Source organism: Bombyx mori, chromosome 21, assembly GCF_030269925.1.
Source record: "Bombyx mori chromosome 21, ASM3026992v2".
Lineage (NCBI taxonomy): Eukaryota > Metazoa > Arthropoda > Insecta > Lepidoptera > Bombycidae > Bombyx > Bombyx mori.
The window spans coordinates 14623989-14651115 of NC_085127.1; the positions used below are offsets into that span (position 1 = coordinate 14623989).

Sequence of the window (27127 nt, forward strand, 5' to 3'; positions counted from 1 at the left end):
AATTATTATCATATTAATCAGCTCGATTATCATCGCTAGCTCGACTACTGGTGGTAGGACGTATTGTGCGTCCGCACGGGTCGGTACCACCACCCTGCCTATTTCTGTCGTGAATCAGTAATGCGTTTCGGTTAGAAGAGTGGGTCAGCCGTTGTACTATAAAAACTGAGACCTTAGAAGAACTCATGTCTCAAGGTGGGTTGCAGCGTTTAGATGTCTGTGGGTTCCGGTCAACACATAAAATCAAGTTTTTAAGTCCTGAACATCTGAAATATCGTGTAAAGGATCAGAATGGTTATTTATTCTACTAGTTATATGGTATGGGTATTCTATTTTGTAAACTAAATAATTGTACACCCTGTAACCCCGTTAATTATGTTTACGTAATGACGTAGCACCGTGAGTTAAGCCATTAATAAACGTGAAGCCTTGTTTAAAACATATAATCGTTCTTCTTATGAACTACTTAACGTGTTTGTTTAAGTCTTAGAACATTTATAAACATCTCGGAAAGAAAACACTACGTTTGTTTAATTTGAATGTTATTTAAACTCTATGGACCGCTCTATCCACGTTTTTGTTATCATTTGTCGTAATGCTTGGCTTCGGAAATATACGGAATTGAAATGTACGACAGAGATGTAAATAAGACTTCTGCCTATAATGATATCTACAGCTTTTTTTTTTATTGCTTAGATGGATGGACGAGCTCACAGCCCACCTGGTGTTATGTGGTTACTGGAGCCCATGAAAATCAACAACTCAAATGCGCCACCCACCCTAAGATCTCAGTATAGTTACAACGGCTACCTCACCCTTCAAACCGAAACGCGGTGGTACCTACCCGCGCGGACTCACAAGAGGTCCTACCACTAGTAAAATCTTAGTAAAAGCTTAACGACTTAAGCTAAATTCGTCAGCCGATTTATGATAAAAAAGATTAGTTTGATTCAAATTCTCATCGTAGGAACATAGGGGAGACCGGGGCAAGATGAAGTTCGGGGCAGGACGGGAAATAAGCTTTTGTCCATGAATGGTAATCGTGTTCGGACCGGTAACGGCGCCATTTGCACGAAATTCAGACTGCGCAAGTGCGTCCGAGCAAAGCGAACGTATTGGATCTCGTTTTTGCGTTGTATAGGAAAAAAACTGATTTTGCAAGTGTTCTTATCCGGTTTTTGGTTAACAAACTGATGTGCAGACATGTAAGTACTTGAATTAATATAATGTTTTAATCCTCAGCGTGTTGTAGTACTATAACACTTTAAATTCAGATTAGATTTTTGCGCCGGTAAGATTTAAGATTAGAATTGCTTCAACTTATTTGAATACATGTGGGTCGGGGCACAATGATCGGGGCATAACGGAATACTATCCCGTTTTGCCCCTTCCTTATGGTTTAAATAATTTCTTCTGTGTACCCACTTACCTATCGATAGTATTGCAACCTGGTTAAGCAAGCGTCCATAGGCTTCGGTAACCGCTTTCCATCAGGCGAACTGTAAGCTTCTTTGCTGACTTAGTGGTATAAAAAAAAGTATAAGTACATATTGTTGTAACTTCTACATAAGCAAGATATATCGTTGCTTTTCTCACAAAGTTTTTTTCTCAGATACAATGGTTCGGAACTATAAACGAAAAACAGATCGTGGCAAATGGGACCCTGAAGTTCTGGGTCTTATGGGTTCTTAATAACAGGATGGGGCTTCCTCGAGCCTCTGCTACATATGATGTTCCGCCGCCGTGTAAGAAAATCTCGTGATACTGTGGATGACGACACTGATTCCGGTAACTACTAAGTATGCAGGAAGCACGGTTAACCGGAAAATAACTTCGTGTAATAGCTTATCAGTTGGCTCAGCGAAATCATATAGATAGCCCACTTAATGAAGAAACCGACATGACAGGAGAAGATTGGCGTAAAAAACGAATACACAAAGTTGGAAATAAGAAGATAAAAAGAACTGAAAACAAGCACCAAGCTAAAAGACTCGCCAAAAAAATCGAATCGGAATATAGTTCATCTTCATTAGAGGACGGTGACTGGGCCTGCATCTATTGTGGTTACTTATACTAAGAGTCAACCGGGAGTTGGGCTATCTGCAGTATTTGCCATGGTTGGACACACGATTCCTGTGCCGAAGTAGATGAAGAAGACGACGAGGCACACATTTGTGAACGCTGTCTACCCGATTAAAATACGTACTCCTTTTGCCCCATAGCATTTCCCATCTTACCCCGTCCATGGGGCAAGACGGGAAATTCGCCACATTATCGTTAATCATTATTTGTCAAAAAACTTCTGTGATTTTGCTTGATAAAATTATTAATTTTAAGAAACAAATGTATAAGCGTTACTTATTTTCTTAAAGAATTTAATTAAACAGTATAATTGTCTTTGTACAGCGAGTTTTGTCTTAGCTATCTCATCTTGCCCCGGTCTCCCCTACATATTGCATTAAAAAAACCTATTTAATGTCTTCAATAATAGTTGTTTCATTTAATATGCGGTCTCCCCTTAATAATGTTTTTCAGTTGCTATGCAGATCACAATATCTAACACGTGAGAGCATATTTACTTGACGCTAATTCGTTTTTCTATTTTATTGCGTAATGTATACACACTGATAGTAATTTATACATATAAATAAAATTGGAGTGTCTGTTTGTAATATTGAAATAGCCTCTTTTTACTACATGCATATGAATATATATACGGTACATACACCAAAATATTTTTTTTACGATTTTTGTCTGTCTGTTTGTCTGTCTGTCTGTTTGTTCCGGCTAATCTCTGGAACGGCTGGACCGATTTTGACGGGACTTTCACTGATATGCTATGATAGCTGATGATATAAGGAGTAACTACTTTTTTTTAGACTAGCTTCGCCCCGCGGTTTCACACGCGGTACGAAAATCGCGGGACTCGGGTATCAATAATAAAATTTAATGTTTCCGGAGCGAAGCGAGGACGGGTCGCTAGTATATAATAAATATAATATATAATCCACAATAGGTCTATACCATGCGGTTCATGCCACCCATGATCGAACACTGTGGAGGAACGTCACATGTGGTCGCGATCCTCAGCAGTGAAGGAACTATGATGAAGAAGAATACATACTGACGTAAGAAATTATCCAACAAAATTGATTCATATTAGTCTTAGGTCTTTGCGGTAGGCAGCGGCTTGGCTCTGCCCCTGGCATTGCTGAAGTCCATGGGTGACGGTCACCACTCACCATCAGGGGGGCCACCCAAAGAGAAAGCTCGTCTGCCTACAAGCGTAATAAAAAAAAAATAAGGTAGGTACGTAGCGATGCTGTTACCCATGGCTACTGATCGAGTTATTTCATACCATTGTATTTAATACGAATTTCAACAAAAAAGAAATGCTACAGAAGCATGTTGATACTTTTTTGGTGAAGATGTAGTTTCTTATAGGACAAGCAGAAGGTGAAGAATAAAGAATTGAATCCGTGATTTCGGTATGAAAAGTTAAGCCACGTTCGGTGCGAAAACCACCTTTTGATATACGACGATGTTATTAAGGCCATGTTGGAGAAAGATAAATTTTTGACAACATCGGAGATTGCAAGGAGATTAAATCAGCCTCCAAACCATTTGGAATAAATGATCCGTATTAAAGTATTCAAGATGTGGCACCCCCACATTAATGAAGTCAAAATAATTTGGATTATCGATTCGGCATATGCACGTCTGTGCTTGGTCGGAATAATATCAAATCCTTCTTAGACCGGATGATAACTGAGGATGAAAAGTCAGTCCGACAGAAGCACCCGCCGCCTGCGGACGTGCTCATCGACCACTCAATCGCCCGGCCATTGTTCGCCTGGTTTTTATTGTTAGCCCGGCCTTTGTTCACCCGGCTTTTGTTCGTGGCACATCTGCCGACAAAGTGTGTTCCTGGAAGTGTTTGTTTTGTTTTGGTTTATTTTTGTTGTTTCCTTTTTTTTGTTGTTCTTTCTTTTTCCTGCAGTAATTGTGCCGCATCGCCACCTGTGTTCAATCGAACCGCTAAGTACCGAGAAGTTGGGGCCTCGCAAGGCGAGTGTGTTTAAGACCCGGGACAGCCCCACCTGGGTCAGACATCATGGAAGCTTTATTTACAGAATTCCTCCGACTTCGCCACCCTAAGCTCACTTCTGAGTTTCTGGCTTTCAAGGCCGATCATGCCGTGAGCCCTCTCGCGGATTCCGCCGTGCTCGTCACTCCCGCGTCGTACACCGCAGCGTCCGCCATGCCTGCCGCTCCCGCGTCGCCTATACTAGTGGGTAAAACTGCTGCGTCGTCCGCCGTGACCGCCGCTCCCCTGGCGCGATCATCCGCGGGTTCCGTAGGGTCCGACGGACGTCCTGCATCTGCCCGTAGGTCGCCTGCTCCCGAGCCTGCTGCCTCCTCGTCCTCCGACTCTGACTCGGACATGGAGGTCGACCTCGCCCCCGCCTCATCGACGGATGGATTCACCCTGGTAAAGGGTAAGAAGCGCACTGCGGAATCCCGAGCTCCCGCGGCCGCTAAAATTAGTAAAGCCGCGAACGCGTCGCGCCCTCGCCCTCCGACTCCCGTCGCTCCCCCTGCCCGTGCCACACCGTCGCCGCGTCCAGTGGCACAAAATAAAACTCAGACCCCTCCCCCGGTAATCCTTCAAGAGAAGGCAGCTTGGGACCGAGTTTCCCTGGCCCTTCAGGCCAAAAAAATTAATTTTATCAGCGCCCGTAACCTCGCGAATGGGATTCAAATTAAGGTAACGACACCCGACGACCATAGGGCCCTCTCAAGCTACCTCCGAAAGGAGCGTATAAGTTTCCACACTTATACGCTTCAGGAGGAGCGTGAACTTCGCGCGGTCATACGCGGCATCCCAAAGGAATTAGATGCCGATCTCGTCAAGGCCGACCTTCTAGAACAAGGTCTGCCGGTCAATTCCGTGCACCGCATGCACACAGGACGCGGGAGGGAGCCATACAATATGGTTCTCGTCGCTCTCCAGCCTACCCCCGAGGGCAAGCAAATTTTCAACGTACGAACAGTCTGTAGGCTTTCCGGAATAACCGTCGAAACCCCTCATAAAAAAGGCACTCCGAGCCAGTGCCATAACTGTCAGTTGTACGGGCACTCTTCCCGTAATTGCCACGCGCGCTCCTGATGCGTCAAGTGTTTGGGCGATCACGCCACGAGCCTTTGCACTCGCGATCAAAAAACCGCTACGGAACCGCCTAGCTGCGTCCTGTGCCGAACACAGGGTCACCCTGCGAATTACCGTGGTTGCCCCCGAGCCCCTAAAATAAATCGCCGCGTCGCCCGCCAAAACCGCCTCCGAGCTTTCGGCCCAGACATCAAAGCCACGGCACCCTCTGTGCCGAAGGCTAAGCCTGCTTTCGTGCCGGCGTCGGTGCCCAGCGTCTCGGCCTGGGCTAAACCGTTGCCGTACACGAACATGGCTACAACTCTCTCCCCCGCGACTCATCTCACCCCCGCGATACGTCCCTCCCCCGCGACTCGTCCCTCTCCCGCGACCTGCCCTCCGACCGCGTCCGACAATCTCGCTCTAGCGATCGACTTTTTTCAGTCGATCAACTTTGATCGCGTTAATGCTTTGGGCGACGCCATCCGCGCCGCCTCCACTGCACAACACTTTATCGCCGTTGTGCAAGAATACGCTGACGTATACGCGTCGTTAAATACGTACGTCCTCCCCTCACTCCGCCGGTAATCAATGGCGTACATAAGTAGAATCAAGCCCCTATCCGTAACGATAGGATTTTTTAACGCTTACGGTCTCGCAAATCAACGTGATCAGGTTTGTGATTTTTTGCGAGACCATCAAATTGACATCTTTTTGGTGCAGGAGACCCTGCTTAAGCCCGCGCGCCGCGACCCTAAAATCGCGAACTACAACATGGTTAGGAACGACAGGCTCACTGCTCGTGGTGGTGGTACCGTCATTTACTATAGAAGAGCCCTGCATTGCGTCCCACTCGACCCCCCCGCGCTTTCTAACATCGAAGCATCAGTATGCCGAATCTCACTGACTGGACACGCGCCGATCGTTATCGCGTCCGTTTATCTTCCACCGGATAAAATTGTTCTAAGTAGTGATATTGAGGCGCTGCTCGGAATGGGAAGCTCTGTCATTCTGGCGGGTGACCTAAATTGTAAACACGTCAGGTGGAACTCTCACACCTCAACCCCTAATGGCAGGCGCCTCGACGCGTTAGTCGATGATCTCGCCTTCGATATCGTCGCTCCGCTGACCCCGACTCACTACCCGCTAAATATCGCGCATCGCCCGGATATACTCGACATAGCGTTATTAAAAAACGTAACTCTGCGCTTACATTCGATTGAAGTAGTTTCAGAGTTAGATTCAGACCATCGTCCCGTCATTATGAAGCTCGGTCGCGCTCCCGATTCCGTTCCCGTCACGAGGACTGTGGTGGATTGGCACACGCTGGGCATCAGCCTGGCTGAATCTGATCCACCATCGCTTCCGCTTAGTCCGGACTCTATCCCGTCTCCTCAGGATACCGCTGAAGCCATAGACATCGTAACGTCACACATCACCTCGACATTAGATAGGTCATCGAAGCAAGTTGTAGCGGAGGACTTCCTTCACCGCTTCAAATTGCGCGACGATATTAGGGAACTCCTTAGAGCTAAGAACGCCTCGATCCGTGCGTACGATAGGTATCCTACCGCGGAAAATCGTATTCGAATGCGTGCCCTACAACGCGACGTAAAGTCTCGCATCACCGAAGTCCGAGATGCCAGATGGTCTGATTTCTTAGAAGGACTCGCGCCCTCTCAAAGGTCTTACTACCGCTTAGCTCGTACTCTCAAATCGGATACGGTAGTAACTATGCCCCCCCTCGTAGGCCCCTCAGGCCGACTCGCGGCGTTCGATGATGACGAAAAAGCAGAGCTGCTGGCCGATACATTGCAAGCCCAGTGCATGCCCAGCATTCAATCCGCGGACCCTGTTCATGTAGAATTAGTAGACAGTGAGGTAGAACGCAGAGCCTCCTTGTCACCCTTGGACGCGTTACCGCCCGTCACCTCAATGGAAGTTAAAGACCTGATCAAAGACCTACGTCCTCGCAAGGCTCCCGGTTCCGACGGTATATCTAACCGCGTTATTAAACTTTTACCCGTCCAACTCATCGTGATGTTGGCATCTATTTTCAATGCCGCTATGGCTAACTGTATCTTTCCCACGGTGTGGAAAGAAGCGGACGTTATCGGCATACACAAACCCGGTAAACCAAAAAATAATCCGACGAGTTATCGCCCGATTAGCCTCCTCATGTCTCTAGGCAAACTGTATGAGCGTCTGCTCTACAAACGCCTCAGAGACTTCGTCTCATCCAAGGGCATTCTCATCGATGAACAATTCGGATTCCGTGCAAATCACTCATGCGTACAACAGGTGCACCGCCTCACGGAGCACATTCTTGTGGGACTTAATCGACCAAAACCGTTATACACGGGAGCTCTCTTCTTCGACGTCGCAAAAGCGTTCGACAAAGTCTGGCACAACGGTTTGATTTTCAAACTATTCAACATGGGCGTGCCGGATAGTCTCGTGCTCATCATACGGGACTTCTTGTCGAACCGCTCTTTTCGATATCGAGTAGAGGGAACCCGCTCCTCCCCGCGACCACTCACGGCTGGAGTGCCGCAAGGCTCCGTTCTCTCACCGCTCTTATTTAGTTTATTTATTAATGATATTCCCCGGTCGCCGCCGACCCAGCTAGCCTTATTCGCTGACGACACAACCGTTTACTACTCAAGTAGAAACAAGTCCCTAATCGCGAGTAAACTCCAGAGCGCAGCGTTAGCCCTCGGACAGTGGTTCCGAAAATGGCGCATAGACATCAACCCGGCGAAAAGCACAGCAGTGTTATTTCAAAGGGGAAACTCACCGCTTATTTCCTCCCGCATTAGGAGGAGAAATATCACTCCCCCGATCACCCTCTTCGGCCAACCTATACCCTGGGTCAGGAAGGTTAAGTACCTGGGAGTCACCCTGGATGCATCCATGACACTCCGCCCACACATAAAAACAGTCCGCGACCGTGCTGCATTCATTCTCGGCAGACTCTATCCCATGATCTGTAAGCGGAGTAAAATGTCCCTTCGGAACAAGGTGACACTTTACAAAACTTGCATAAGGCCCATCATGACTTACGCGAGTGTGGTGTTCGCTCACGCGGCCCGCACACACATAGACACCCTCCAATCCCTACAATCTCGCTTTTGCAGGTTAGCCGTCGGGGCTCCGTGGTTCGTGAGGAACGTTGACCTACACGACGACCTGGGCCTTGAATCAATCCAGAAATACATGAAGTCAGCGTCGGAACGGTACTTCGATAAGGCTATGCGTCATGATAATCGCCTTATCGTTGCCGCCGCTGACTACGCACCGAATCCTGATCATGCAGGAGCCAGTCACCGTCGACGCCCTAGACACGTCCTTACGGATCCATCAGATCCAATAACCTTTGCATTAGATGCCTTCAGCTCTAATACTAGGAGCAGGCTTAGGGACCTCAGTAACCGTACTCGTCGAACTCGACAAAGAGGTCGACGTGCAACCTAGCCCATGCATCAGCCCGCTGAGTTTCTCGCCGGATCTTCTCAGCGGGTCGCGATTCCGATCCGGTAGTAGATATCTTCGCGAAGCAATTGCTCTTGAGTTGTTAGGTCTCCTTCGGAGGCGCTCGGGCAGCTGTTAGCAAATCCCACCCCTCCTGGCTGAGCCTTTGCTCGCCCACCTGTCCTGGTGAAACTGGAAAGGCCTTCGGGCCACCAGTAATCTCTCAATCATAAAAAAAAAAAAAAAAAAAGGATGGAAAGTGTACCTACGTGAAAAATATAAAGAAAAGGGTTTATTGTGACCCCAGAAAACAACCTTTCCAGTTCTAGATAAAATTTAAACCTAAAAAAAATCTTGTGAATATGGTTCAACATTTAACTAGATAATAATGAAAACATACTCTTTGAACCGGTTCAGAACACCAAACTATAAAACACCCAAAGAGAATGCAATCGCCATACTTCACTACGATATGTCTGTTTATGTCAGACAGAAAATTGTCAACACTGTAAACTAATCTACTGAATTGATTACTTATTCTATTCGGCTAAAGTTTTCTGTGGATTTTATAACCCAGCCAACAAACAGGTCCAAGCCCTGACCAGCGATAATTGTAACATGAAACGGCTATTCAGAATAACAAACCAAAATAGATATGTCTCCACCAGTAGAAGCAGTAAAGGAGCGTGTTGGCCTAGACCAGACTACGGTCCTATGGAGGTCCAAAGGTCGGTCATGATGAATGGCATAAAGGTGGCAGCCGCAAAACCGTTGGGCTCTCAAATTGCTGCTTGCACAATTATGTATCAGGTATGTATAGATGACTGGAAGTAGTACCTACGGCTCAATTGAAGCTTAGCTTTTAAATAGCGTCGACTTCGATCCACGAGGCTAATGTTTCTTAAGCAATGAATTATTAATTAATTAGCAATGAATGAATGAATTAATTACAGTTCGACTTGTCGTTTAATATCGAAAACGCTAACTACAACATTAGAAAATACGTTTTGCAATAAATGTAAGTACCGAGGGTAAATTACAGGCTTCCGATGTAGTAAAGATCAATATGAACGAATCGTTTTTGAGGTGAAACTGCTTTAGGCGTGTTGAGAGTAAAAATTAACTCGCCACAGATATGTTACGGCTAGAGAGAAAAGATACAATTTAGGAAGAGCGAGAGTGAGAAAATAGACAGAGCGTCTCGCGAACCACTCGACCGTGGAGAGAGGAGAAGGACAAAGCCAGCTAGGTCTTTTCTTTTATACACAGCATCCCCTATTACAAGAGAAATTTGATTTAAGGATGAAAAATGAAGAAAACCGCAATACTACACACCGCAAAAGAAGTTTCAATTCTTTCACGTGCACCAAGTTGCACACGCAGCATTTTTTTGTTTATAACTGCAGAAGTGTCATCTTTTTCAAGTCAAGATATTTCAATGATTCCCAGGCCGGTTCCCGTTACGAAATCGATGATCAGCTGGGCGCTTCGCACTTTATTCGAGCTGCCTCCTCGGCTACTGGCTGTGGGTACACATCCTTTGCGAAAATGCGTTATCTACAACAAAACGGAGGGAGCATCACTTGCTCGAGCGACAGGCAGAATATATCTTTTACGTTGCGATGTCCCCCCACTGTCTTCAGCGAGCTCAAGAATTATCTACTGGACGTTGCTTCCAGGTTAATATACTTCTCAATCATTGAATACGAGCGTACCTCCCATCTGGTACGGTCACCGCGCTCTACGGCCACTAGCAATCTATGGGGTGGTTCCAAGCAGTTATTTGCCGCCAGCACTGCATTTTAATTTCGGAATTATGATTTTACTCATTGATCCAATTCCCATTTATACAATTTTAATAAAAGTTATTGTTGGTAAATGCTAATACCAAAGTTAATACCGCCAATAATTGACAATATTCACCTAAAATAACTTCTATTCACTCTGATTCGTCTTTGTCAAGATGCTGCTACCATCCGTGGGAAATAAAAGATCGGAAAACTCTTATTCGTGAAGACTTAGTTCGAATTCATCCTGAACAGAGAGTGATTGATCTAGTCCAAAAGGCTTGCTGGACTGGTCAACTGTCTAACTCTGTGTTCTGCGAAGAAGGCCGGATCGACGAAATGACTGATAACTCACTCAACTGCTTCGCTAGGACTCATTTCAAGAGTAGTCATTGTACAGTCGGAAGCGTTGGCGTACCATTTGAAGAGACATTGAAGTTGGCAGAGAAAATTGAATACAAAAGGGTAAGGTTATGTACACTTTGTCAGTTGTTTCAGGAATATAGACAAACGGTAAGGACATATGATTCAAACGTTACCACCGCTTAGCCGACTATGCTATCTAGTTATGCCTTTATTAATTAAAATTAAGTATAGTATTTCACGTCTTAAATTCGTCTTCCTCATTACTGAGGGTCGTGATTCCCTGATGAGAGACCGATTTCTTACTCTTGATGCTTCTCTATCTGTGTAATATGTCCTTGACGTCATAAAGAACTTCTTGCAGCTTGAGATTGAGAACTGAACGAAATTGAACGGACCATCTGACTAGGCTGCAGCCTCTTAGTCTTCGTACATCGATTTACCCAATAATGTCTTCCTAAAAAACTTCAGGAGGCTTCTGAGGCAGATGGTGGAAAGTCTTTCTTTTATCTTGAATTCTCTTGGGATAGATAATTTAACGATGTCAAAATGATAATTGCTTTAAAAAAAAACTTCTTAGCACTTCAAACCTGTATTTTTTATATATTTTTTATTGCTTATATGGGTGGACGAGCTCACAGCCCACCTGGTGTTAAGTGGTACAACGTAAATGCCGCCACTCATTTTGAGATATGAGTTCTAATGTACATGTGTAAAATGCCTTGAAAGAAATCAAATAAAGAGTAATAGAAGTAAGTAAATAGTACACAAAATAGAGCAGAATCTACTAAAAATTGTGTCTTAAATGGTTTAATTTGTCACATAAACTCCTCATAAAGGAGATGCCAGAGCAAAGGCAAGAGAAGCAGTCCTGTCCCCGTGGTGGCTTTGAACTCTTCGATCTTGGACGCGACAGCGACACGTGGATTGCCCTGGCAGTTCCTGGATGTGGCACTTGCGACGTTCCGTTAGTACACACACAACTAAAACTATACAACTACTTCAAAAATAAGCCATCGCTAAACAATTTCCTTTCATTTTTATTTGCTGCTAAGTATAAGGTATTATAAACGGCTGAAGCGAAAAGGAATTGAGATCATATAATCAAATATCTACTGATAAGGAGCTGACCTCACTAGAGGACGCACCTAAGCTGCCACATTATACAGCACATCTGCAGAGCCGACGACGACTTTATGAAAACATGTTAAAAAAAAATTTTTATGTTGCCTTTGAACAGGCAGAACATACGGTCCAACATAGTCTGTCTAAAGTTACTGGATTTTTACTTTTCACATTAATAAGATGATTTTTTTTAATCTAGAACCATGTATTAATTAATATTAAACGAGTATTAATGGCCGATTTAAAAAAAGGTAAAGTTTCTCAATATTTTTTTTTGTTCCTTTGATGTGTGGACGAGCTCACAGCCCACCTGGTGTTAAATGGTTACTGGAGCCCATAGACATTTACAACGTAAACGCCACCCACCTTGAGATGTAAGTCCTAAGGTCTCAGTATAGTTACAACGGCTGCTCCACCCTTCAAGCCCAAACGCGTTACTGCTTCACGGCAGAAATATTCGAATATTGTTCTAGATGAACCATTGATTGAATGGCGCCACATTTAAATTTTATCAAAACCTCACCAGTAGCCGTTGTGTTATGCTTAATGATGCATATTTAATTGACTTCGACTACATTGATGGTTTAGGCCGCTGAGTTTCACGCCGGATCTTCTCAGTGGATCGCGATTCTGATCCGGTGGTAGATTTTGCCAAGCACTTATCTTGCTACTGTTAGCAAATTCTCTCAGGTTGAACGCGTGAGCTCACCTACCCGTCCGCGCGTAGCTGGAATAGCCTCTTAGGCTACCAGCGAAAACGTAGAGGAAAAAAAAAAAGATGATTCTCATTCTAATTTTATTTTGCTGAAGTCGGTTTTATTTTTGGAACGAAGTTCCTTATGGGACGATGCGGAGGGGTACCCTAACCGGGAAAAAACGTCCGTAACGTAAGATTTTTATTAGTAATGCACACAGTGTACGACTTAACTTTGTAATAACGTACAAAAAATAACATTTTTTATCATTCATTGACCACGATCTCAGAGCGTTCGTTTGCGCAATACACTAAATCTTATGCAAACAACCGCGAATGAAGTGTACCACAATAAGTTCGCACGTTACGGAGTCACTATGGGTTGTTGCGAAACCTCCAGTTTTGTTTTCTTTATACCTCGAATAGAACTTAAAATTAATATTGTTATAATAAGGAACTTCGTTCCTATCCGGTGTACCACGACACCACACATCTTTTTGTTAAATTATTGTTTCATCGTGCAGGTGTTTGTTCAAGCACGCGATAATAGCGGCGGCTTGCGGCACGGGGAACATGCAGGCCGGCCAGCACGGGACTGACAGGACGCCTCAGCCGCCGCTCGGGCTAATGGCGGGAGACGATATCTTTACCGAATACAAGACGTTTAACTTGTCTTATTGTGAAACAGGAATTTTTGGTAATTTTAATGTTGGTTTTATAAAAAAAACTGATAATGTAATTAGCGTACGTTAATGTATTGTTACGCCGGTAAGAGTAATGCCATATATCGCCGAATAGCCGAAACGAATATCAAAGGATCTAGTAACGTCTAGAACGCCCGAGAAGTACAACGCCTTCTATTATCTGATAGCAAAAACACCCACATCGAAAATACTCGACTTGTGTGGAATATTCTTGATAATTCTAGGGATATCGTATCAACTACAAAAGCGTTGCAGAGATGGCACGCAGTCAGTTAGTAATCGGAACTACTCGAAGCGAAACAGCGAACGGATCACTAGAAGCGAAGCGGGAGAAACGAATTATGAATTTTTAAGTGTTCTGTGTTTGTTTTAAGTGATAAATACAGTTTTAAGTTGTACTTTGGTGGAACATTTATGTATACCGAACCCCAGCGCGTAACAGTATCACATCAATTTAAATGGTCATTAAGTCTTTAACCGCATGTCCTGGGTGGGCTGTTGCATGTATATTGCAATATCTCTAGACTCCACACGGTAATCTTTTAACATTAGTTGGGCTGATTGAAATTCAACCATAATCATTTTGATTGATAATTGGTAAATTTGTATGGAGTTAGAACAGCGCCCCTAGCGGCAAACGCAAACAAACGTTCTAACTCCAACTGAGTTAACTTTTACGCTATCGAGAACGTTAAGAAGCTCGCACTAAGCACAAAGATAGTAAATACAAAGTATATTTATCATACCTACGCTTAATGTTCCAATTTGCAATATCAAATCAAATCAAATCAAAAAAAAATTTATTCAACATAAATGAAAGTACATACTTGTTGAACGTAAAAAGAACTACCGCCATTTCACAAGAACTCGCCTCCGTCCTGAGAAGAATTGGCAAGAAACTCAGCGGGCATGTCTTTTTTTTTTAAATATTAGATATTTTTTTTAATATTAGATATTTTTAAATATTCATTTTTACATGAGTATAATAACATAACAATTATTACAATATTGAAATGCCCGGAGCGAGCAACTCATTCCCACTTTGTGCAATCTTCTAGAATATAGAAACACAACGGGATATATTTAAAATTGATAGATAGTTTAACGAGTCACTAAATTAATATCGGTCATTTTAAAGGTATCGTGGCGAAAACTCGCGCGGCCACTGCTCGGAAGGCGGCCGTGTCGGCTGCAGAGTTCCTCGCTCATGTCGGAGATCTGAACTTCAAGCAAATCGATGTGGGAAAACAAAGACTAAGTACATAGAGATTTATTTACTTTCAAAAGTATATATGTATTTTTTTTTATTGTTTGGATGGATGGACGAGCTGACAGCCCACCTGGTGTTAAGTGGTTACTGGAGCCCATAGACATCTACAACGTAAATGCGCCACCCACCTTGAGATATAAGTTCTAAGGTCTCAGTATAGTTACAACGGCTGCCCCATCCTTCAAACCGAAACGCATTACTGCTTCACGGCTGAAATAGGCAGGGAGGTGGTACCTACCCGTGCAGACTCACAAGAGGTCCTACCACCAGTATTTACGCAAATTATAATTTTGCGGGTTTGATTTTTATTACACGATGTTATTCCTTCATCGTGGAAGTCAATCGTGAACAATTGTTAAGTACGTATTTCATTAGAAAAATTGGTACCCGCCTGCGGGATTCGAACACCGGGGCATATCGTTCAACACGAATGCACCGGACGTCTTATCCTTTAGGCCACGACGACTTCAAAACGGGACATACGAGATTACACCTATTAATTAGGTATGTTATATACTAAATGCTATGCTAATACTATGCTATGCTATGCTATAATATATAAGTACACACACTTCAATGTAAAGCAAACGAAATAGTTTTCCTATTCAACACGATCATTTGTTCTTGAAAACTGTTCTCTTGCATCCAGTTGATTTCATATTTATTTAATAAGTTGCTTAAAGTTTCATTAACTATTTAGAGGTGAGTTTAGCTCTACATGACGAAGATTGTGTGAAAGTATCAGAAGGCCTCGCTCTTCAGCTTGCCAATAATGTTCAGATCGACAGCGCGAAGAACTCTATGTCAGTGATAGATATGCTGTGTCCTGATGAAATCTCTTGTACTGCGAAAATGATATCTAGTAAATGTGAGTGTTCTTGTAATGTCCAGGCATCTCTAAATATGTATTTATTTATAATTTATTCATAAATTAATGATTACTTTTGGTTTTTTGTTCTCATGTGTGATAAGAAAAAATAATCAGGACGAGTGCGTTCGGTTAGAAAGTAAAGTAACGTTTTTTTTGCAGACGGTACAAATACACGTTTATTTGCAAATAATTAGACAAATGATATAAAAGCCTTGGATTAACTTAAAATACTGTCGTAGTGCGATCTCTCATTTTTTTTGTTGCCCTTGTATGCAGACGAGCATATGGCCCACCTGATGGTGAGTGGTTACCGTCGCCCATGGACTTCAGCAATGCCAGGGGCAGAGCCAAGCCGCTGCCTACCGTTAAGTACTCTCCAAGTCTCCACAAGCCTCGTTTGAAGAAAGATATGTCATAGCGCTCGGGAAACACTGTGGAGGGGAGCTCATTCCAAAACCGGATGGTAAGTGGCAAAAAAGATCTCTGGTAACGCACCGTGGATGAACGCAGTGGCTCCAGGTAGTATGGATGAACTTCTACTCCGGTGACGGGCGGTGCGATGGTAAAAATGAGACGATGATATTATAGACAAAATTATATTTAGGTATCAGCTCGGTACATACATAAACAGTGCTCGTCCAATGTTCTAGTTCCCATAAATCAAAATCGAAAATTTATTCTTTAGGTTCGCAAATGGCAATGGCGGTTGTAGGTGATGTCGACGCGGTGCCACACGATGCAGAATTAGGAGTCAAATGAACGCTTTGATACCAAATTAATGTGAGGTTGTAGGTAATTAATTTTGATTCAATAAAGAATGTCATAACTGGATCTTTAGCTTTTTTAATTTAAAAGTATTCGCCTAATGATTGAAATTCGACAATTGACACCCAAGGTTTAAATATTATAATTTAATAGTATGTACTAAATTAGCTTTCTCATTTATTTTCTGAATTAAAAGAATCTGAATAGGTATATTATCGGTTAGATACATCACCTGTTGTAGTGTATTAGCCATAGATTATACACTTAATATACCTATTTATTAGCTATGCCTGTTACTAAACTAGAAAAATGCAGTTGACAAACATGAAAAAAAATGTTATAGTAGTATGGCAACTGGGATTTTTTTTGACATTTTACTGTTCAGTGAGTAAAATTATCCCTTGGTAAGATGAAGTAACTTGATGATGATTGATTGAATGTTTTCAAATAATATACAATTTCCATCACGAGCGCGTTCGTTCACATTTGAAGGGCTGGACAGCCGTTATACAATAAAATTAAGGCAAAGACCTCATTCTCAAGTTGGATGGAGCTATTCGTGTAGTGATATCCATGAGCTTCGGTGACCACCAGTTCATGAGTTCGTACACCGGTATTTTTATTTTTATATTTTATATTTCAATGAAACAAATTATATAAAATCAAGTTTTGACAATCAAAAAGTATCAAATTCCACAAATTTAATCTATCATATCAATAAACAATCTACAATTAAATAAATTATTTATTAATACAGATGTGCGTAATATTGCTTCACTTTCAGTTCAACATTGCAAACGTTGAGAAAACACACCGATCCCTATCTAAACATGCCAAAAGAGTAACAACTCCTAAACTCTAATGCTGCTAGTTTTATAAAGTCCATTGAACTCTAATTGCACATCATTTTACTGAAAAATTCTTTTATTTCATTTTGACTACCTATAATGTTATCCAAATCAAAATCAACTGCTGGATGTATGGGCTTTGAACCTTTTGCTTTTTAAACGTAACAAGCTATAAACTAAACGTCAATCCAATTAAATCCAATATTATTTTCGCGTTTAAAATACGTTGTTTAGTTACAAAAGTCTGCATTGAATTATAGAGCATTATGTAACATTATTTCAACATTTTCAAAATAAGCAAAAATGTTGAATTCAATTCAGAATTCCGTAAAATGTACGATAATAGTTTTTTGAGGTTATGTACCTATTATTTTTATACTAATTTATCTTTACAATTTCCAGATTTACGGTGGATAAACATTAAAACTACACTGAGGGGGGTAACACCGAAACGTGTACCAAATATTATTGCTAATCTTCCAAAAGAAAAAAATGAATTATCCGCTACGCACAAATTATTATTTTCACCGCGTACTGTTGGTCTTGAGATTACAGAAAAACCTCAAATCAGCCGAGTAAAACAAGACCCAATCCCTTATGTACCTATACTCAATCCTCGATCCATTTTGCCTCTTGTGGAAGATTGGGGTAAGGGCGAGATTGGTCTACCTTCACTTAAACAGGAGGAAATCCAAGCAGCCAGATTAATTGTGATTAGAAGGAAAAAGATGAAGAAACATCAAAGGAGGAAGCTTTGGAAGAGGATGAGGCATCGCTGGGCCAGGGTATGCAAAACTTATATACATAGAAGTAATAATAAATGTCTTGATTCTTTCTGGACCATGAGATGTAATTTAAAGATATAATTATGAAGTGCACCCTCTTTGAATATGAACTGACTTTTACTAATATAAATGAAGAATATGGTACATGTTATGATAAAACTTAAATGTGTCAGTCTTCAGTTTAAATTATTATTTTTATGTTTATTATGTTTGACACAAATATAATAAAACTAATAGTATATTAATAACTTTTAGGTTAAGCAACGTCGACGTCAAATCAAAGAAAAAAAGTTTCAAAATGAACTTCTAGCTCTTGTGCAGAACGCAAATGAGTTCTCCGCAGAAAAATATGTTGCGGAGAAGATTCAAAAAGCGAACTACACCCCTATACCAACTCGCTGGAGACACAAGAGACTCCCGGAGTTCATTATACGTCAACTGCTTGGGATTGACAAGAAAATCAATTACAAACATACTGATACATACAAAGCTTAAATTTAAATATTAAATTTATGGTAAAATGTAGGAAAGTTTGTGTTTATTATAGTTTTACACTGAAAATGTGTTTTTATTTGAAAGTTTGTAGACAAATGTTATACCAAATTATCTAATATTCTTCAAATCTGTTTTTCATTAAGGACAGCAACGAATGGTTCACCTGATATTAAGTTACTAGTATCAATAGATAATATATGAATGTCATTTCACACCTTGAGACTATTAAAGTTTAAAATGTTTATAACAAAGGCCTTATCTTTAAAACTAAAACTAAGAGTAAGAGCTAGATGCAAAAAGGTTATGTTGTTGGCACAATGGACAGATTGTAATGATACCTAATAAAGTACCTTGGTGTCAAATACACTTTTCTACTGATTAAGAGCCCGACTAAATGTTATCAATTGATTTGAAGCTTCTTTATCCTTTGGCAGGAAAGCGTTGCTTTTCAACACCACAAAACAAAAGTAAGTACATCTATCTATATGAAATATAATAAAATAATTTCTATTAAATCAAGTTGTTAGTCAATTAATATAGTATAATATGATACTTATTCCAAACTAATAAATATCTTTACTTCAATATTCTTTCAAATGATTTATTGCTTAGTAGGGTTGATGTCTATGGACTCCAGTAAGCGCACAACTTCAGGCCTGCGAACTTATTGATATGTGCAGCATGAAACAAAAAAAAAACCTTCAGAAAAGAAATACATGACTAAGAAGAAGGGGCCGAAATGTGGTTTAGGGTTGACCACGTGTTTGAGGTGCAGTGTTGATTGCAGGAGGCCTTCCTATGAAACCGATCTGATTGAAGGCGCAGTTAGGGCAGTTGAGAGGCAGTCTCCTTCCCGTGGTGGTCACGGGACGACCTAAGTTTTTTTTCTTTTTTACGGCCCACCTGCTGGTGAGTGGTTACTGTCGCCCATGGACTTAAGCAATGCCAGGGGCAGAGCCAAGCCGCTGCCTACCGAGTAAGGGGTGACTCTAGCGCACTGGCGCCCAGAAGACGGAAAGACGCGGGGGCGACTGCGGTCCGCGTAGCCGTCGCTGCTGAACTTACTGTGGAAGAGTAACCTGCTCGGCAGTGTATCGCGTTCCGACCCGGCAGGTTGGTTCTGACCCAGCGAGGTATCCCGATACATCAGAGGCAACACGCGGGCGGCCTGATTGGCTGCCGTACCGCGGAGACCGTGCGTGAATGTTGAGTTTGTGGAAGGCTTAAACGACAAAAGATCTTGCACAGAGCCGGTGATATTGCTCAGTAGACCGACGGTTCCAATGTTGTTGTTCGGAACTTGTATGCGACCTTATCTTGAAAATGTCGTAAGCGAGATTCAGGCATTTGTCAAATATGTTGTGTTTTACGATGGCTATCAGCCACAAGTTAAAAATCAACCAACCTTTACTGGTGCTAGGACCTCTTGTGAGTCTGCACGGGTAGGTACCACCACTCTGCCTATTTCAGCCTTAACACAGTAATGCGTTTGGGTTTGAAGGGTGGCGCAGCTGTTGTAACTATACTTGAGACCTTAGAACTTGACTCGAGGTGGGTGGCGCATTTACGTTGTAGATGTCTATGGGCTCCAGTAATCACTGAACACTAGGTGGGCTGTGAGCTCGTCCACCCAACTAAGCAATAAAAAAATAAAAAATAAACTCGCTCTTCGGTTAAACAGTCAAAGATTTTTGCAAAGGTCACAAAACCAATTCTCAAGATAACTCAAAATAATTCTGCGTGGGTTGCACTGAAATCTTATCAGTTTTCGTTCGACTGCTAAAAACAAGAATATCCCTGGAATAGAAAAAAAAACGTTAAGGTTATAGTAGGTATGTTACTAAAAGCCTTTGACACTGTAAGCCTGGTAATAATTGAAATGGTAAAAAAGGTATTTTTTTCAGAAAACTACTTCTACTTATCTGGTATTATTTTATATCTGAGTGTAAATAAGCTTGATTGTTAAAAATCGTTACTTAAACCCCCTCAAACTTGGAGGGGTGATTGTCATTTTTTCCCAATATTTCACTTCGGGTTCTTAACATAATTAAATAATAATAAAAAATAATAAAATTATTTATTGTCTTTCACACAGATTTAGATTATTACAGCTTAAAAAAAGAGAAGAAACATAGAATATGTAAAGTAACACATATAGAAAAGTCATTACAAGCGTATGTAAATGCCTATTTGGACATATTTTTATGGGCGCGCAATGTATAGCGAAGTAGTTCTTGTTTCCTTCAGATCGTGGACACAATGCACCATTTTTTTATTTTTTTTATTGCCCTTGTAGGCAGACGAGCATACGGCCCACCTGATGGTGAGTGGTTACCGTCGCCCATGGACTTCAGCAATGCCAGGGGCAGAGCCAAGCCGCTGCCTACCGCTTAATACTCTCCACAAGCCTCTTTTAATGAATTTATGTAAAATCACATTTGTGATATTTCAATGTTTCTTCACTATTTTTAATATCAGGTGTAATTATTAATACTACTGATATTGCCATACATTTTCATTTCTTTTATTCACCTAAACACAAGATAAAGTGGAAGGAACCAGGTCACAGGAGAGGTCACTAATGAGAGGGATAGACTAAATCAAGTCCACTTTGAAAGGCGCGGGTCATGAATGTAGCAGGTTGACGGTAAATAAAACATTAAAGAAGTTTCTCGCATAGGTACCTATTTTAATGTTACTTTAACATTATTTAAGAGCTTTTTTTATCTAAAAGCTTTACATCAAACGAGTTGTTGTAGATCTGGTAATCTTTAATAAAGGTTAAGTCTTATTTCCGACTAGCGACCCGCCCTTGCTTCGCTTCGGAAACATTAAATTTTATTATAGTCCCGCCATGTTGCGCGCGGTACGACAATAACTGCGGGTGACGCCGCGGGGCGAAGCTAGTCTAAAAAAAGTAGCCTAAGTTACTCCTTATATCATCAGCTACCTATCAGTGAAAGTCCCGTCAAAATCGGTCTAGCCGTTCTAGAGATTAGCTGGGACAAACAGACAGACAAAAATTGTAAAAAATGTTATTTTGGTGGATGTACCGTATATATGTTCATATGCACGTAGTAAAAAGCGGTTATTTCAATATTACAAACAGACACTCCAATTTTATTTATATGTATAGATACCGATCCTTCACAAATTAATTTAATTACTACACTATTTCGTATTTAATATAACTACTGTTATTTATGCAAGAAAATAATTCAAAATATTATTTTATAGCAGTCGCTATCCGCTCCGCTGATCGCTCAAGCAACGCTAAACGCTATCAACGGAACTAAAGCTTACTAAATTTTTAGGTCAACATCACGGCTCGTCGCAAAAATGTTCTTTATGATAAACTTGTTAATTACGGAAGAACTTTCGGTGACTCTGATTAATGACTGCAGCTTCCGAAGCACCGATATAATGTTGATAATAACAAGAGAAAAAGCTTTACCGAACTCGACAAAAACTTTCGTCATCGGGATATTTGTTTGCGCGTTGTGCAATGTTACCCCTTGGCCACAGCCGAGAGCGGTGCGAATTGCGGTGCGTCGTGAGGCGCGGCAAGCGGGAGCGGCGAAAACAAATGGTAGACAACCTATGAAGTATGCCACAGCTACTGGCGGTGCGTTTTGCGGTGCGTTGCGAGGCGCGGTGAGAGGCGCGTGACATCTGCCGGCGACGAGCTGCGCCATGTGCGAGTGAAACAAATGTACTAGACAATATCGAGGTGGCCACAGCTCAGAGCGGCGCGCGCGGCGGTGTCGGTGGACGCATTGAGGCATCGCGCGACCGAAACAAACCATTTTGTTTTTACCGCGCGTTGAGCTAATAAAATATAATGGATGTGGAACAATTCATTAGTGAAATACTGAGTAGACCAGAAATATGGATGTCAAAACATCCACATCATAAATATAGGCATGTTATAAAAAAAATGTGGGACGAAATAAAACAATTTTCTAGTACTAATGGTTTCATAGATACTCTTGGATAGGATTATTGAAATAAAATTTGAAATTCGAATTAATTTCGTATTCTAGATGCTTGAACCGTTGCTCGATTATTCCGTCTTGATCTGCGTACGCTATTATGAATATTGGAGTCTCCAAACTGGGAAACAAACTGCTGAAAATCTGCATCTCTGTCTCCATCTTTCTCTTAAGGCACGAAACCTTTATAATCAATGTCACGTGCTTTTTGTTTGCCTTTACACTTTTCGTAAAAATACGAAATTTATTAGTTAGAATACCAAACGCATACTGAATTGTGACACTTGCCCGGGATAATGTTTTGTCGAAAATTATTTGTTCCGCATTTAAACCACCCGGTGGATATGGGCGCATCGAATAATTTTTAAGAGGATAGGCTTCATCGCCAATTAACACGCAAATTGAGATTTGAACCTGGTAATCTCTGTGAAGATTGAATCTATTTTCTATTAATAATCTATTTATCGGGATAGTTCTTATATTCCTAATATAATAATAAATAGTGTGAAATCCGCCTAGTTCTCTCCTTTTCTAACTGGGTGCGCTCCTATTCTTGATTGAATAATATCTTCAGCTAAGAACGCACTTATTTCAAGGTAATATCGTGCTACTTTTGATAGGGACATTTGATAGGGCTTTCTAAATACGTGCACCTCTGACGCCGCCGCCGTCGCAACTAGTCTAGCTGTGGCATACCCCCGCAAACAGCGCCGCTCGCCGCGCCTCGCAACGCACCGCAAAACGCACCGCCAGTAGCTGTGGCCAGGCCCTTTTTTAGCTTTTTGACATTTACGCCTCTTTGAACATAAGTGTGATGTCGGTTGATCTCAGTATGGATCAGGTGTGCCGACGATTTAGAATGACTTCCATCATTACTAGCTGGTAACAGCATCTTCAGCATTCATAGCCTTTCTACTGCCTGGTCTTCATTTACTATGAATTTAATGGCAATGAGATGGTTTGGTTGGGTTTAGTAAGAGAATTTTTATGGAAAATAGTTAGGAAATTATTTTGCCCCTCGATATGTTACTCATGTATACGCCTATTTAGTTCCTTAATTTCTATCTTAAAGACTCAATGTAGGGTACGCTGCAAGTCCTAATGTTCTCTCCCTGATCCTCCATCTGGCATATTTTTTCCCGGAAGCAGTCATGAATTCTGGTTTACCTAGTCATTGTGTCAGCCGTTATCTCAATGTGGATGAGGATGGAACTTCGATCTTACATTTCAAAGTTGAACGTCGGTGTTCATTTTTTCTGGTAACCGCTTAACATCAAGTGTGTCGACAACTGGTCCATTCTAACAAAAACAAAGTAACTTATAAGAGTTTTACAGTGTAACAGGAATGTGTTTACTAAATAATATTCCATACTCTAACTTGATAAGCACATACACTTCGTACATTAAAGCCATTCACGTTATGATGTTTTAGCATCCCATGTCCACTTAACGCCAGGTGGGCTGTGAGCTCGTTCAACCATTAAGTTCAAAAATGATCATAAGGCTTTTTACATGTTGTACGGATTAAAGTTTATCAGATGGACCTTCCTTTTGACCTTTCAAGGTATATGTCGGTAATTTTCTAGTTACATAATATAAAATAGGGATGTTACAACGATAATATTGTACATCGATTAAAACAAAACTGAATTATTGAAAAGTTATTAGTTATTTGTAGACAAATCTTAAAATTTTGTTTGTTAGCATTGATATTGTAATATTGTAATAGCAAATTGTAATAAAAGTGAAACCCGCAAAATTATAATTTGCGTAATTACTGGTGGTAGGACCTGTTGTGAGTCCGCGCGGGTAGGTACCACCGCCCTGCCTATTTCTGCCGTGAAGCAGTAATGCGTTTCGGTTTGAAGGGTGGGGCAGCCGTTGTAACTATACTGAGACCTTACAACTTATATCTCAAGGTGGGTGGCGCATTTACGTTGTAGATGTCTATGGGCTCCAGTAACCACTTAACACCAGGTGGGCTGTGAGGTCGTCCAACCACCTAAGCAATAAAAAAAAAAAAAATTTAAGAACAATTGTAGGTAGCGGTTTCATAATTATTCTGATCTAAGTGGTCACTGCGGTAGATCGTCTGTCGTAAGCAACTATTTGACTGTAACCATTTAAAACAATAAAAAGTCACAGCGCGAATTCCATCACCACCTTAAAAAAATGCGCTCGAAGTATCAATTTTACTGTAGTGGTGGTGTTCGTCTTTTTTTATAGCTTCGCGGCAGAAATAGCTGTATGGAGCTACCTTCTCGTAAAAAAGCGTAGGTACCACGCAAATGGTTTTGTTACCGTCAGGTGCGTTAGTAGCGCATAGCACAGTTGCTTTGGTTGACTACCTCTAAACAGCGCAAACCCAATTCGTAACGTTCCTTGTAACAACTGTCATACCGTCTGTAAGGAGTTCTGTTAAAACGGTTGTAGCGGGCTTAGCTTGGACAGTCTGTGTCGAGTCAAATATATTAAGTGTATAATCTATGGTCGAGTCGTCCACCAATAAACAGGTTGCAAACTGTTATTTCTTATTTTTAAGGGGGGAATGATGTAGCGGGCTTGGCTTGGACAGTCTATGTCGAGTCGTAGACCAATAAACAGGTTGCAAACTGTCGTGTCTTATTAATAATGATCACCCTGCATAATATCAAACACGCTCTATATAAACACAGACTCAACACGGTTATTTGAAGATGGCGAACACCACCTCTCAGCTAGTATTATGCCGCGCACTAAGGTTAGAAATACAGTGAAAGATGTTGTGTTAAGGCTCCTCAGCACTATTCATCAGTACGCTTCAAGCTTACTGAATATGGAGTTCATACGATATGAAGCACTAATCTTTTTCTTAAGCTACAGAACAGCAATTTTTTAATTGTAGCAATTTCAAACATCGATATACTGACTCGCTTCGCATCCCTAATATCGAATTGATTAGGGAGGGGATACCTACTTATCGAGATTTTACAACTTCACGCGACAGGCTTCGGCTGTAAAACAGACTTACTTGCGTTCATAAAGTTGAGGGAAATATATAAAATATTTATGGCGCGGCGCGCTTGACGCGGTCCTCTAAATTCTTATTTATAGGCTTTCGATGACGAACTAGTAATTTAACAATCATTCGGAACATGTGACAGGAGTATAGTTCGTTAGGCAATTAAAAATGGTCAATAGTGCAATGTTGCTTGCAGACGAGAAGCAGACAACAGAGACACGAAAGATTTCAAGGACCTTTATTACCCGATAGTATTCGTTCATCGTAGAATTAATAAATAATAATAAGTAAATATTTACTAACAATCACGCCACGTTAATTGGTCCCGTGATAAGTTCGTAAAGAACTTGTGTTACAGGTACCAGATAACGGAAATAAATGTAAGATTTTTATTATATACATACATATATTTAATATACGTTCATAACCCTGGAAAATACATTTATATTTATCATACAAATATCTTCCCTTGGCGGGATTCGAACCCGCGACCCCCTTATGTAGTGACCATGTCACTTACCACTACACCAGACGGCCGTTTATTTATTAGAATTATATTTCGCGCCGGTGTTCGGATGCTGTGAAGTAGTGGGTTCTACTATTTACCTCATAACCCTAAAACCTGGAGTGATTCTGGCGTATGAAAAGGTCTGCTGTCCTAAATGAGGGTTGATGTAAAGCGGAAAATAAATTCATGATAATGTGATGACTCCACTTAGTGAGGTAGCGTAACCAGCGGTTAAGGTTCAGATATTGAGGGATTGACTAACTTTATATTGAACAATGCTCCGACACTACGTAAATTCTGGTCTTGAAATTACGTAATTTATTAAAGCACCCAAAAATATGGTTGTTGGAGAAGAAAATTAATAATGGACAGAATAGAATTTAGGTAAATTTCCTTAAACGGACTTAAACTACGCATTAAAAGTACTATTATTCTATATAATGCAAAGGTAGACTAATGTTTTAAGAAGTCTGTTAATTAATTTACAATAATTTGGACTAATCAAGAAGCACCCTCACATTTAAAAAATCTCAGACGCCATTAAATATAATGCGCTATAGTAAGATTTTCAACAGGTGCAAAATTAATTTCAGAAAGCGGACCACAAAATAATCAAGCAATCGCTCAACTCGGGTCTCGTGCAGTTAATTTTTTTTGTCCTACCTAAGCTGACGGTCTAGAGAGACCATATCAGCGTCACCGGGCTAGAAGACCTTGTGCAGCATTTCATAAGTTCACAGCGGGATTTCTGTTTTAATAGAACCTCTTAGATATATAGGTATCTCTTTTCTACCCGAAATCAAATTAAAGTCATGGCCTCCATACGACAGAAAATTTTCTTAGTTCACCACATGGGAGACACGGACGTGGTATATTGCCCCTAGATGTTGTAAACCAGCATTAAATGATACATTGCATTAACTTGTAATCCTTGTTAATTTTATAAAAGAGATTGCCTATTTTAAGGTCCTTTTAACGAATACGCACACGGTTTCGCTACGTTTTCGACTTCCAAGGACAAAATTATATTTATACAAATTTCAATTATATGCTTGTTTCCTTCAGTAAACATTTTCTCGTAAAGGAAAGCCGATTACTGGAACGAAATAAGTATTTTATAACGGGAAAACATATATCTTGTTAGGACAGGGATGGCTTCACACATCTTATTTTGTAGTGAAGCTTCCTTGAAATTTGAAAGTTGAAGTCGGATGCGGAGCTTACGCGCAATGAGATAAAACATAAAACGGTTGTGTGATGACTTAGACTAGACAAAATGATAAAAAAAAAAAATTGTCT

General features: G+C 41.2%; 2 protein-coding genes and 1 long non-coding RNA gene across 4 annotated transcripts; all 3 read left to right on the top strand.

Moving 5' to 3' along the window:
- Window positions 1-2403, top strand: LOC134200918 (uncharacterized). The gene is made up of 3 exons (XR_009976027.1): window positions 1-628; window positions 968-1205; window positions 1613-2403. It is a non-coding gene; the product is annotated as an uncharacterized LOC134200918 (long non-coding RNA).
- A 6673-nt stretch (window positions 2404-9076) lies between these two features.
- LOC101744457 (cytochrome b-c1 complex subunit 2, mitochondrial) lies at window positions 9077-16265 on the top strand. Of its 2 annotated transcripts, none has more exons than XM_021347268.3 (8): window positions 9077-9430; window positions 10070-10299; window positions 10584-10872; window positions 11610-11737; window positions 13114-13286; window positions 14432-14551; window positions 15276-15431; window positions 16120-16265. In XM_021347268.3, exons 1-8 carry the CDS (start codon window positions 9239-9241, stop codon window positions 16191-16193), a joined length of 1362 nt encoding a protein of 453 aa, XP_021202943.1. In that variant the 5' UTR covers window positions 9077-9238; the 3' UTR covers window positions 16194-16265. The 2 variants fall into 2 exon arrangements, with proteins under 2 accessions (XP_021202943.1, XP_004925096.1); XM_004925039.5 differs by having other exon boundaries at window positions 9079-9430; window positions 15264-15431.
- Window positions 16266-17075: 810 nt separating this feature from the next.
- Window positions 17076-18393, top strand: LOC101741203 (uncharacterized). The gene is made up of 3 exons (XM_004925020.3): window positions 17076-17381; window positions 17450-17832; window positions 18088-18393. Exons 1-3 carry the CDS (start codon window positions 17351-17353, stop codon window positions 18325-18327), a joined length of 654 nt encoding a protein of 217 aa, XP_004925077.1. The 5' UTR covers window positions 17076-17350; the 3' UTR covers window positions 18328-18393.
- The last annotated feature ends 8734 nt before the right edge of the window (window positions 18394-27127 follow it).

Coding starts and splice junctions, on each gene's coding strand:
- LOC101744457 (XM_004925039.5), top strand. CDS start 9,239: ATGAAACGGCTATTCAGAATAACAAACCAAAATAGATATGTCTCCACC. Junction 9,431..10,069: donor CTTGCACAATTATGTATCAG/GTATGTATAGAT, acceptor AATGATTCCCAG/GCCGGTTCCCGTTACGAAAT. Junction 13,287..14,431: donor TTGTGAAACAGGAATTTTTG/GTAATTTTAATG, acceptor GTCATTTTAAAG/GTATCGTGGCGAAAACTCGC.
- LOC101741203 (XM_004925020.3), top strand. CDS start 17,351: ATGTTGAATTCAATTCAGAATTCCGTAAAAT. Junction 17,382..17,449: donor AATTCAGAATTCCGTAAAAT/GTACGATAATAG, acceptor TACAATTTCCAG/ATTTACGGTGGATAAACATT. Junction 17,833..18,087: donor TGAGGCATCGCTGGGCCAGG/GTATGCAAAACT, acceptor AATAACTTTTAG/GTTAAGCAACGTCGACGTCA.